This window comes from Octopus sinensis, unplaced genomic scaffold (genome assembly GCF_006345805.1).
Source record: "Octopus sinensis unplaced genomic scaffold, ASM634580v1 Contig17343, whole genome shotgun sequence".
NCBI classification, from domain to species: Eukaryota; Metazoa; Mollusca; class Cephalopoda; order Octopoda; family Octopodidae; genus Octopus; species Octopus sinensis.
Window position 1 is genome coordinate 30228 of NW_021834987.1, and position 13415 is coordinate 43642.

The 13415-nt window shown below is 38.4% G+C and overlaps 2 protein-coding genes across 2 annotated transcripts; both read right to left on the reverse strand.

Moving 5' to 3' along the window:
- Window positions 1-360: 360 nt before the first annotated feature.
- On the reverse strand, window positions 361-12867 carry LOC118761787 (putative zinc finger protein 56). The gene is made up of 4 exons (XM_036499943.1): window positions 12415-12867; window positions 12006-12078; window positions 2504-2508; window positions 361-577 (listed from the first exon to the last, which is right to left on the reverse strand). Exons 1-4 carry the CDS (start codon window positions 12819-12821, stop codon window positions 361-363), a joined length of 702 nt encoding a protein of 233 aa, XP_036355836.1. The 5' UTR covers window positions 12822-12867.
- Window positions 4702-5480, reverse strand: LOC115231085. Its single transcript, XM_036499942.1, has 2 exons — window positions 4907-5480; window positions 4702-4876 (listed from the first exon to the last, which is right to left on the reverse strand). Exons 1-2 carry the CDS (start codon window positions 5466-5468, stop codon window positions 4746-4748), a joined length of 693 nt encoding a protein of 230 aa, XP_036355835.1. The 5' UTR covers window positions 5469-5480; the 3' UTR covers window positions 4702-4745.
- Window positions 12868-13415: the final 548 nt, after the last annotated feature.

The following is a 13415-nucleotide window of genomic DNA, read 5'->3' on the forward strand; positions in this document are numbered from 1 at the left end:
ACCCTACAAGCTATATAAAAGGATGCCAGACTTGTTCGGGAATGTGCTGGCCGGCGTTTTCGCGAACTGGCGGCAGAATGGGTTCATTCCCAGATCTGTACGTTGGGGAGTGGTGACGCTGATCAAAAAGGACCCGAGCAAGGGGGATAGCATAGACAACTTTCGGCCCATCACCCTGCTAAATGCAGAGTTGAAGATATTGGCCAAGGTGTTAGCGAAAAGGTTGACGCGTGTCGTCTGATTGGGGAGGCACAAACTTGTGTGGTCCCCGGAAGAACCATTCAGGACAATCTTCATCTAGTACGCTACACCATAGAGGGATTTGGGAATGACTCTGGCAAAGGTGGGGCACTGGTCCATTTAGACCAGAGTAAAGCGTTTGATAGAGTGAACCATCGGTACCTGGTGTCCGTACTGGCGCAGTTCGGTCTGGGCATTGGCTTCCTCATGTGGATCATACAGTTGTACAATAACATCAACTCGATTGTTCGGGTGAATGGCTTCTTTTCGAAGCCGTTCCGCATCAGACGGCCTGTTCGTCAAGGGTCTCCGCTCTCCCCAATTTTGTATGTGATGGCTCTCGAGCCACTGCTGTGAAAGCCGAGCGCCATCCCGACGAATCCAGGAGGTGGAGGATCTGTGACATTGTATGCGGACGACATCACCATCATCGTGACCGAGGTGGAACTCCTACGTAATGTGGGAGATGCCATCAAGGCTTACGAGACGGCGACAGGAGCAAAGATTAACCGGGAAAAATTGGTCGGCTTGCAACTCGGCACCTGGAGGGGCAAGTCAATGCCTTCGAATAGCCTTCGTGGGTTGCTGGACGGAGGGCCCGGTTAAGCTGCTAGGGATCTGGTTTGGTCCAGATATCCAGATAGAAAAGAACTGGTCTGAGGTGATGAGCAAGGTGGCTATCCTTGAAAGGGAGGGCGGAGGTGGCCAATGTGTTTTTAGCATCGGTCACCACCTACTGCCTGACCGTCATCCCTTGTCCGGATTCGTGGTTAAGCAAGTTGGAGAGGAAGATCTTCCACTTTTTGTGGAAGGGAAACACTCCTCTTGTAAGACGTTCTATTTGCTGTCAGAAACTGTTAAAGGGTGGGTTAGGGATGCCTTGGCTGTTGATGCGCTGAGGTTAAGGCATCTTTGGCCTACCTGGATGGTGAACGGGTGTGGTCCCCACTTGCGAGGCAGATGATCCCCAGCTTTGCCAGTTTCAGTGGCAGAGAAACCAGGTATCGTCGTAGACTTAGATCGAGCATGTGGTATTCGGAGTGCCATAAGGCACTCTGCCACTTCCGCAAGTCGGGCAATACCGGCGGCTTTGGTACCACCGCAGCTTTCTATAGCAGGTTGGTAGAGGCCGGAAATGACGATGCCTGAGGAGGACCTTGGGCCTCGAGCGTAATCAGTTAGACAGCCTGTTCGGGCCGAGGACATTGGATAACTTCCAGAAGTCTTTGACCTGGCAATGTTTCAGAGGAGCTTTACCCGTTCAGGATAAACTCACAAGGCATGGTTGGAGTGGACCATCGAACTGTCCAAGATGTGAGCGGGATCTGAAAACAGTCTCGCATGCTATTGTTCAGTGTTCGGAAGTTTCAGACGTGTGGGTATATGCGGAACACCTGTTGTCAGACGGAAGAAGAGTACAGCTATCGGCTGAGACAATTATAAAAATTGACTCGCCTAGCTTTTTGACAAGTGAAGGTAAGCATTGCTTTCTCAGTACAGTAGCAGTAGCGAAAGAGTGTATATGGAAGACTAGAATGAAAGCGGTAATGACAGGCACCATGATCTCTGGCTCTGCCTTGGTGACCTTTTTCAGGTTCCACCTTAAGAGAAAGGTGGAGATAGAGAAAAGGTGTCTGTCTGTGTGCGAGTTTGACAAAAGATGGAAACGTGTGGCACGATTGCTGCGAGTGAAAGGGGCCACGTGAACACGCTGTATGTTGGCTGCCGAGTTTCAGTGGGAAAAACAGGGCTCGTGGGGTCGGCAGTCCTGGTGTTCCCACTTCATGTGTCGTTTTTATGTCGTGCTGTAAAAATTTGTGTATCATTCGATTTCCTCGATTTTATGTAAAATCATGTGTTGTCCCCATCTTCATTAGTCCCTTGTGGGTAATAAAGAAACAACTGAACCCGGAACCATGTGGTTGGTAAGGAAGCTACTTACCACACAGCTATCCACTCTTTCTCGAACACATCTCCTCTAAACCCTGCCAACGCTGTTTCCCCGAACACACTTCTCGACAAAACTTGTATTTTTTTTGTAACTTTCAAATAAAATGATAAAAAAAAAAAAACCATAATTTCATATTGATGTGGGGAAAATACTCCGAAAGAAATCTTTGCAGAAAGGTGAGTAGATTCATTACACATTTCATTATGTTACTCTCTCTTTTACTTGTTTCAGTCATTTGAATGCGGCCATGCTGGAGCACCGCCTTTAGTCGAGCAAATCGACCCCGGGACTTATTCTTTGTAAGCCCAGTACTTATTCTATCGGTGTCTTTTGCCGAACCGCTAAGTGACGGGGACGTAAACACACCAGCATCGGTTATCAAGCAATGCTAGGGGGACAAACACACAAACACATATATATATACATATATACGACAGGCTTCTTTCAGTTTCCGTCTTTGGTAGACGGAAACTGGCATCCACTCACAAGGCATTGGTCGGCCTGGGGCTATAGCAGAAGACACTTGCCCAAGATGCCACGCAGTGGGACTGAACCCGGAACCATGTGGTTGGTTAGCAAATTACTTACCACACAGCCACTCCTGCGCCTGTTACTGCAGTTTAGTGAGATTTGGCTTTATTTCTAGCATGAAAATAGCCGGCTTGAGGGGGATACATCTCTATATTTAAAAAAAAAAAAAATTTTACAAAAAAGTGAAAACTGAATTAATGGGGAGGGAGGGGGGATTTGAATTTTTGAAGTTGCGATTTATAATTATTCTGTGACAATATAATCTGTACTTACCACATGTGTGGTAGATTTGTTAAAAGCTCTACCTGCGACGATTTCATCTCAATCGAAGGAGAGGTGCTTTCTCCGTCCGGGTTGCGGATCCGTGGAACAAGCTGCCAGACGAGATGGTGAAGATGCCGACGACCGCTTTGTTCAAAGCCTCCCTGGACCTCAAGTGGCCTGAACTCTTTACATGAACACCACCCTGTACTTAACTCCATGTCCTTGCTATTTGCTTTTGAGCCTAACTAACTAACTAACAAATCTACCACGCTTCTATTTCAAATTTTTTAACGTTGTCAGTTGTTACAGCAGCCACGTGGAAATTGGTCGAACATCTTTATTGCCCAGGATACAAATTCGCAGCTTGCAATAAAAATTCATGAATCCTTTTGGGGGCAGGGCGGAAAGCTTGCATGAATTGGTACCTAGCAACATATTGTTTTAAGAAACACGGTTTAATTCCAGGCCTTATCACGTTCCTCTTTAAGCTCCCCCAAAATCTTTCTATTGTCTGTGTATGAATAGATGGGTTTGCTGGATCGACAAAGTTCTGGCTGTGATTTATTTGGAAATGCTTGTAACCCAAACTATCTAGCCTATTATATATGGGCCAACAATCGCTATATACAGTTGAACCAGGATGAATGTGGCGTCTGATTAATGGAATCAGTGTGGAAGAATCTCGCCTTTGAATTTCACAACATTCCGATGTCAGAGGTATCAAAAAATTTTTCTTGGAATCCCTTTCCATTCTGCCAAAAAGCCAAATAGTTTTCACAAGTCTCCCCCTGTTATATTTCCTCCTAACCAAGACTGTCTCATCTATTTCAACTGCGATCCCTGGCCCTCCAATTGGTGCTTGGGAATTTTCGACCCAATGAAGGCAGACTTCAGAGCAGAAAGACCTCCAATCAACAGACGTGGCAAGCGATATATCTAAATTGTCCATAACAGCTTGATGCGACCAACCTTCTGTTAAATGATTTATATACAAAAGAATTTTCCATGGGGGTAACCGATTCCACTCCAAAAAGGTGTTCTTAAATATCGAAACCGAAAAACCACATTCTGTTGCCTTTTGTCTTCCACGACGATCCATCTTCCTGCAACGAAATACATGTCCCATTTCGTAGAAATGTGAATTGCCCAACATGCAATTCACTGTGTGTTCTACGAAATGGAACAGATATATTACTGGAAGAATGCGAAAAGACGATTTAAGATCATGATGGGGGTACACTCCAACATGGTGGAATCGTATCTAGACGAATTTCTGTGGAAGGAGCAATAAGGGAAGTGTGGAAAGGAATGTCTTGAAAACATTCTTAAGCACCTTTCCGAACGTTTCACATTCAAGTGAATCAAATGAACTGCAAGAACTGAGATATTCAATTTTCTACTTGCTGTTTGCTTTTTATTTACTTCAATTAATTTGTGTAAAAAAATGATATACATAAAAATTTTTTTAAAAATCTTTGTTTATAAAAAAAAATATTTACTTCGTTTCCAAATATGTATCGCGCATGCACCAATCTATTCATTAGCATATGCGCAAGTTGTAGGATCGATTACTTATGACCAGCTAGCGAGGATGCAGGACTGAGCGTACCGGGACCACTGTTCGCTAGTAGTACCGAAATACTTTGTAATTATATATATATATATATATATATATATATATATATATATATATATATATATATATAAATATGGGGAAAAAAAGAAAAATCGCCCCCCACGAATATATACAATCAAGATTTTAAAATCTTGCAATCCCCGCTAACAGTTTTTCAAAAAGATCGCAACCTTCGTACCTTTTGCGCCACATAATTTCACAGAGACCGGAGTCAATCATAGAACTCTGCTTAACACAGGCCCAAGGGCCTTCCATCCGTGGCGACTTTGACTTTGACTTAGACCGAGCACCGTGCTTCTCTGCTTTATGGCGAAATTGATAACCCTCGATCTCCGGAATATGAGAGTAAGATCTCCACAGATCACTAATGACCGTGGTTCCGGGGAGAACCGATTGGCGGATGCATTCTTCGAGTGTGTCGCGATCCCGACATGTTATTGTATAGAGAAAAACCTGCTTGGCCTTGCGACACACTCCTTTATAGACCCACTGGTGGGGCGGCCGACCTCCAAGTCTACATTTCCTCCTCGAGAAGACTGTCTCGTCTATCTCGACAACCTTCCCAGGACCACCTATCTGAACTGGGTTGAAGAGTAAGTCCTCTGCACAGACTTCTCTTAAACAGCTGGTGTAGTCAACAGCTGCAGTGTGACTCACACCCAGCTCTTCATAACAATAACGTATCGTGGTCAGCTTCTTCACCCAAGAATACAAGAAAAGGAGGATAGTTCGCAGAGGAAGCGAGGTGCCTTCCAGCCATGTACCTTTCCTAACAGATAGAGACTGGTCACAGCCTTTCCGTGTGCAGCGCCAGCGAACGCTCCGATCTTTCACTTTGCGTTTCATGAAATGTCTCTTTTTACATTTTCTTTGGAGGTATTATACCCTTCTCTGCAAAGAAAGCTACCGCATCCGCTTCGGTCCTAATCGTGTTGAACAAATCCATGAGGCCATGCGGTTTAGTTGCAGCCACAGCCATACTTCCTCAATACAACAGTAGGGGGGAAATGCAAAAGTGCAAAGAGACGATCGAAAAGCAAAAAAAAAAAAAAAAAAAACTACTATGCAACAGACAGCAAACAGAAATAAAAAATATAACAGATTGGGGGAAAATAATCACAAAATTAACATGGGGAAATGTACAAAAGGGGGCGTTCAAAAAACAAGAAAAAATACAAAAAAAAAACGTGTAATATGAAACAGGTAGGAAACAAAAAAGTTAAATAGAACAGTGTTGGAAATAATTACAGGTAGTGAGTAAAAATATCCACATATAAGTTAAAAAAATATACAGTCAAATTAAGAACACACCAGAATAATAATGTGCACGTGGTCGTGTTGCTCTCAGATTACTATCGCAAACAGTAGGATTCTTCATGCGACAACATGGAATAAATTCTAAAGTACACGTGGTTCTGTTGCTCTTTGGTTACTTTCACAAACAGTAGAAGGTATCTTCAGGTATTTGTCGATTTGGTTAGAATAATCCAAATGCGACAACATGAAATAAATTCTAAAATACGAAAGCTTGTGAAAAATGTTGACAGTGTTCAGCGTGAGAATTACACCAGTATATGAAGTTTCAAACAGTTCAGTTTAAAATATATAATCAAAAATATCTGTGAACCAAATTGAAGAGATTTAAATTACCTCTTGCGCATTTCATTCAGCGAAATAAAGCAATGTTTTTTTCTTTCTCTCTGAGGAAATATATTACTGTAACTCAGCAATGTTGTATAGAAGCAGGATTATACGTTTGTAGAATATCTTTGCAGAGTCTTTCAAACATGATACATATTGATGATTCTTTAAAAAAAAATACTTTTTAGCCAATTTCAGGCGATTTTCTGAAAGAATAGGAAAATAATATAAGACATAGAATATGTTTAAAAGGTACAAATTTACGGTACCAATTAATAGTAGTCACGGTGCGCGCACTCGCGATAGTTAGTCGTGACTAGTCGATCTTTACTTTGTGTTTCTGTTCTACTTTGTTTAAAAAGAATTATTTAGTTTGTGTTTTATTTGTTTCAAATAAAATTATTTACTTTGCTAGATAGTCGTTGTAGGATCGAGTAGTCACGACTAGCAAGCGCAGATGCGCGTACCGGGACCACGCTTCTTAAATAGTACCCAAATTTACAATTGTTTTGATAAATTGTAGACGTAAACCTTAAATTATAAATGAATGAGATACAGTAATTATAATAGCGACCCCTGGATATTAAATCCTTAACAAAACTCTATCACCCTCTCTCAAACATATATATATATATATATATATATTTTATTTAGTTTCAGCTCACGAGCTGTGGCCATGCTGGGGCACCGCCATTAATGTGAAGTTTTCACGGCGAAGGTAAAGAATACGCACACCTGGTGTTTAGGAACACGACGAAAACGGGTTGTGCGTTTTCTTTACCCCTGCAAATTGAAACACGATGGGGAGGGGTCAACGGAATCCAGAGATTTATTTAAGGAATGGATAACAGCTCTCATACGAAAGAAAGAAAGATAATAACTAGGCCTAACTTCGGTATAAGTACCGGATATATTTCAAGAACGTGTTTTTTTTTTATATGGAGGGTTTAGGGTTTAGGAGGAAAGGGTTTGTGTTATCTTCAGAAATGTACACAAAGTCACGTGTGTACCTATACCGAAGGTTCGCCAATAATTACATTATTGTGTACCAAAATGCATGCAAATAAAGATAATTATGTGTTGGAGTGATGCAACAAAAAAAAAAAAAAGGGTTAATACTCACTAATAATCAGACGCCCTTACTCGCCAAAAAGGGTTACGGGTGCGTTTTCTTTACCCCTGCAAACTGTAACACGATGGGGAATTAACACGTTGTGCAAATGGTGATTTGTCACGGTTAATTTTAAGTGATATGTGTGTCTAGAAGGAAAAAATCAGCCTCTCGCTACATGTGGTTAACGAACACTGGGACGGAGTAAAAATGACGGATTAACTCGTCAACGTCAAAACAGCAACTAAAGTTGACCTCTCCGGTTTTGGCGCTAGTTGCTATGTGTATCCTTCCGCCGCAAGCTACAAGTGAGCGGAGTAACGTACCCTTGTACGAAATAGTTCGATGCCAGTGTACATAAGTATAACCAAAACTGCAATGGAATATCTAAAAGAAAGAAGGCTGTGACCATGTATTTTTGTCTTTGTTTAGTGAGATAATTTCTCTTGCACATTTCATTCAGTAAAATAAAATTTTTTTTTTCCTTCCAGAGGAAATATTTTACTGGGCCAAAATAATTCTATAATTTTATACACACGCTTTCCGTACGTATACGGAAAGCGTGTGTATAAAATAATAGAATTATTTTGTATGCTAATTGTTTAAATTATTTTCCATTGCTTTAGTTTTTTTTTACACGCGTAACAATTAAATTAATTTAACAATTAAGAAAAAAAAATTTAGGGTTAGGGTTAGTTACAGGTTGTTGTCTCAGTTTTAGACGCAGCAAATGATTTTAGCTCAAAAGAGAGCATAGGATTGGTTAAAATTCGAAAAATTAAACTACGTTAAACAAACAAATTACAATTTTCTCAAGAAAGCCAAGTGAAAATAATGTTTTCTTTTGACACATATAGGCACAGGAGTGGCTGTTTGGTAAGTAGCTTGCTAACCAACCACATGGTTCCGGGTTCAGTCCCACTGCATGGCATCTTGGGCAAGTGTCTTTTGCTATAGCCCCGGGCCGACCAATGCCTTGTGAGTGGATTTGGTAGACAGAAACTGAAAGAAGCCTGTCGTATATATGTATATATATATATATATAAGTGTGTGTGAATATGTTTGTGTGTCTGTGTTTGTTCCCCTAGCATTGCTTGACAACCGATGCTGGTGTGTTTACGTCCCCGCCACTTAGCGGTTTGGCAAAAGAGACCGACAGAATAAGTACTGGGCTTACAAAGAATCGGGGTCGATTTGCTTGACTAAAGGCGGTGCTCCAGCATGGCTGCAGTCAAATGACTGAAACAAGTAAAAGAGTAAAGAGTAAAATTCTCCCAGTATACGAAGTTTTAAAGTGTTTAGTTAACAAGAAATTTTGTTGAAATCTGGCCTTCAAAAGGAAAAGATCCCTTTTCGGTTTCACCAGCAGTTTTTAAAAATAATATCCACGTAACTAAAAAATTTTAAACTTCGTATACAGGTAGAATGTGGGTACTACTAGTAAATACTGGTCCCGGTGCGCGCACACGCGCTAGCTAGTTGTAGGTAGTTGATCCTACAACGACTTTTGCGTATGCAAGGAAGTTGATTGGCGCATGCAGAATAAAATAAAAGATTTTTTTTAAAGAAAGTGAATAAATTATTTTTTAAAACAATGTATATGATTTTTTTACACAAATCAAATAAAAAGCAAAGTAAATAATTTTTTAAACTTTTAATTTTCTTTTATACAAACTAAGATTTTTTTTTGAAAAGTGTATATAATTTTTTTTACACAAATCAAACAAAGTAAATATAAAGCAAATAGCAAATAAAAAAATTGAATATCTCACAGTTCTTGCAATTCGTTCGAAAATGCCACCAAACAAAAAAATAAAATGTTGAAGTTCATTTGAGTTCCTCGAATGTGAACCATTCTGAACACACACGCATGCATTTATACATATACACATGGATACAAATTAAATTAGAGATAAAACCACAATTAGGCAAATCAAACAGTGAAAAACATAAACCAAAACATAGAAATAAAATTAATTAATATTAATTAATATAATTTACAAAATATATAAAATATAAATTTCAGAATATAATTATAATTTAAAGTTAAAAATTTAAAATTATTAATTTATATTTATAAATTTATATATATATATATATATATTTATTTTTTATTTATAAATATAAATTAATAATTTTTAATTTAAATTTAAATAATTTAAATTTTGAATTTTATATTTTATATATTATATTAATTAATTTTATTTCTATGTTTTTCACTGTTTGATTTGCCTAATAGTGGTTTTATCTCTATTTGTTTATACTGTAAAATTAGATTTAATCCTAAATCTAATTTTTCCCTGTAAGTTTGGATTTACTCCCTAATATTATTATATTATATATATATTTCTTTACTACCCACAAGGGGCTAAACACAGAGGGGACAAACAAGGACAGACAAACGGATTAAGTCGATTATATCGACCCCAGTGCGTAACTGGTACTTAATTTATCGACCCCGAAAGGATGAAAGGCAAAGTCGACCTCGGCGGAATTTGAACTCAGAACGTAACGGCAGACGAAATACGGCTACGCATTTCGCCCGACGTGCTAACATTTCTGCCAGCTCACCGCCTATTATATATATATAACATATATATACACACATACACATGTGCATGTGTAACATATATGTGTTCTCTTACATGATGGTTGTGATTGTGCATCGACATCAAATGAGCAGTTGTTAGTTTCCAGTCTGCATAAAATATGTCCTTGCTTGGAAACAGGTGAGGATTGGTGACAGGGAAGGCATCCAGCTGCAGAAAAATCTCCATCAATGAATTCCATCTGATCCATTGAAGCATGGAAAAATGAATTTTAAATGATGATGATTATCATCATCATGATATGCAAAAAAAAACAGTTTGATAGTATTTATTCAGCATTACATGTGTTTCATTACCTAATAGGAATTACAAACTTTTAGACAAAGAGAAAACATGTAAAATATCTCCTATAAGAAATTCTTCCTATATACATATAGGAGTGGCTGTGTGGTAAGTAGCTTGTTTACCAACCACATGGTTCCGGGTTCAGTCCCACTGTGTGGCATCTTGGGCAAGTGTCTTCTGCTATAGCCCCAGGCCGACCAATGCCTTGTGAGTGGATTTGGTAGACGGAAGCTGAAAGAAGCCTGTCGTATATATGTATATGTATATATGTATGTGTGTGTGTGTGTGTGTTGTCCCCCTAGCATTGCTTGACAACCGATGCTGGTGTGTTTACATCCCCGTCACTTAGCGGTTCGGCAAAAGAGACCGATAGAATAAGTACTGGGCTTACAAAGAATAAGTCCCGGGGGTCGACTTGTTCGAGTAAAGGCGGTGCTCCAGCATGGCCACAGTCAAATGACTGAAAAAAGTAAAAGAGTAAAAGAGAGAGACGTGTGTGTGTGTGTGTGTGTGTGTGTGTATGCACAAGTGAGTGTATCCTTGTCCAGATATTATGTGATGTCCGTAAATGGCCATCATGACCGTCATACTTGTGCAGTTGTTCATTTCCAGTCCTCTGCGTAAAATATGTCTCACCAGGGAAAATATTTCCTTGCTTGGAAACAGGTGAGGATTGGTGACAAGAAAGGGTACCCAGCCCAGGAAAATCTCCATCAATGAATTCCATCTGATCCATTGAAGCATGGAAAAGCGAATTTTAAATGATGATGATTATCATCATTGTAGTGATATGGTTCCTCTTCTGTATGAATGCAGTTATGTTTTAATAATTGATCATTTTCATAGATTGATTTAGCACGAATTAGGTTATGGTCATATCTTTCATAATAATAAGACTGTGTATAATTAATACACCATTTTGAAGGAATGATTAACTCTTTCGTTACTGTATTTATTTTGAGATGCTCTGTGTTTCTTCCAATTATTTTAAATATAACAAAGAATTTAGTAAAATAATATCGTTATCATTAAGCTAGTGTTAGGAACATAAATTGTGACTAAAATTTGGTGGAAGATTTGAATTCAAAACTTATGAAAAAAAAACATTTACACTAAAAAGCCAGAGCCGGTTTCAGTCAGGTTGGTAACGAAAGGGTTAAGCTCTGATATCAGACCGTTATGGTTTCTCCTCTGTATGAATATGTTTGTATTCAGTCAAGATGCTCTGAAGAGAGAATGATTTACCACAGATATCACAAAGAAATGGTCTCTCCTCTGTATGAACATGGTTGTGTACAGTTAATTGTTGGTTTGTAGAGAATGCCTTGCCACAGATATCACTCTGGTATGGTTTCTCACCTACATGAACATACCTGTGCATAACTAATTGTTTGTTTTGAGAGAATGATTTACCACAGATATCACAATGATATGGTGTTTCTCTTGTGTGTATAAGTTTGTGTGCAGTTAAATGGTATTTTCGACAGAATGATTTACTGCAGATATCACACTGATATGGTTTCTCACCTGTATGAATCCGTTTGTGTGTAGTTAAGGTACTGCCAGCAGAGAATGATTTACCACAGATATCACAGTGATAAGGTTTTTCCCCTGTATGAACCCTTTTGTGCGTAGTTAAGCTACTGTCAACAGAGAATGATTTACCACAGATATCACAGTGATAAGGTTTTTCCCCTGTATGAACCCTTTTGTGCGCAGTTAGTAAGTACTGCTAACAGAGAATGATTTACCACAGATATCACAGTGATAAGGTTTCTCTCCTGTATGAACCCTTTTGTGTATAGTTAAGCTGTTGCTTTTAGAGAAAGATTTACCACAGATATCACAGTGATAAGGTTTCTCTCCTGTATGAATACGCTTGTGTTTAGTTAAGCTGTTGCTTTTAGAGAAAGATTTACCACAGATATCACAGTGATAAGGTTTCTCTCCTGTATGAATACGCTTGTGTTTAGTTAAGCTTTTGCTTTTAGAGAAAGATTTACCACAGATATCACAGTGATATGGTTTTTTTCCTGTATGAATACGTTTGTGTCGAGTGAAGCTACTGTCAACAGAAAATGATTTTCCACAGATATCACAGTGATAAGGTTTTTCCCCTGTATGAATACGTTTATGTACAGTTAAATAGATATTTCGAGAGAATGATTTACCACAGATATCACAGTGATATGGTTTCTCTCCTGTGTGAATGTATTTGTGAGTAGTTACCTCACTTCTTTCATAGAATGATTTATCACAAATGTCACACTGATATGGTTTGTCTCCTGTATGACTACGTTTATGTACTGTTAAATAGATATTTTGAGAGAATGATTTATTGCAGATATCACAGTGATATATTTTCTCTCTCGTATCAATTTGTTTATGACTGAATAATTCTGAATCTTGACAGACTGATTTATCACAGGTATCATGGTGATTTTGTTTCTCATCTGTATGAATGCATTTGTGTCTAGTGAGTTCACCTTTTTCTGAAAATGACTCTTCGCAGATGTCACAGTCATATGATGATTTTTCCAATTCTTCCGACATCTCTTCAAGAAAAATTTAATGAATCCTTCAAGTTTACGCGTCAATAACTTTTCAAAAATATTTCTCCTCTCACCAAAATTTATGGATATTTTGCTTCTTTTTGCTTTAATAGTTAATTCCAAACAAATATCACTTCTCTTATATTTCTTCTAAATGTGATCAATGCCAATATTTAAAAATGTTGCAAATACTCTTTGGAAATCTATCAAAGAATATTTAAAAGAGAAAATTATCTCTTGCACATTTCAGACACGGAAGTAAAGAAATGCTTTCTCTCTCTCTCAGAGGAAATATTTTACTGTAATTCAGCAATGTTTTATAGAAACAGGATTATACGTTTGTAGAATATCTTTGCAGAGTCTTTCAAACATGATACATATTGATGATTCTTTAAAAGTAAAAAATACTTTTTAGCCAATTTCATGTGATTTTCTGAAAGAATAGAAAAAAAATATAAGACACAGAATATATTTTAAATAATCTGAATATTGTTTCTGAAAATTATCTCCATTCACTTTGTGCATAGAAAAGATAAATTTGCTGCTTCAATTCTCCAGAATAACATTTGTTAAAGGACTTATACACATAAACATC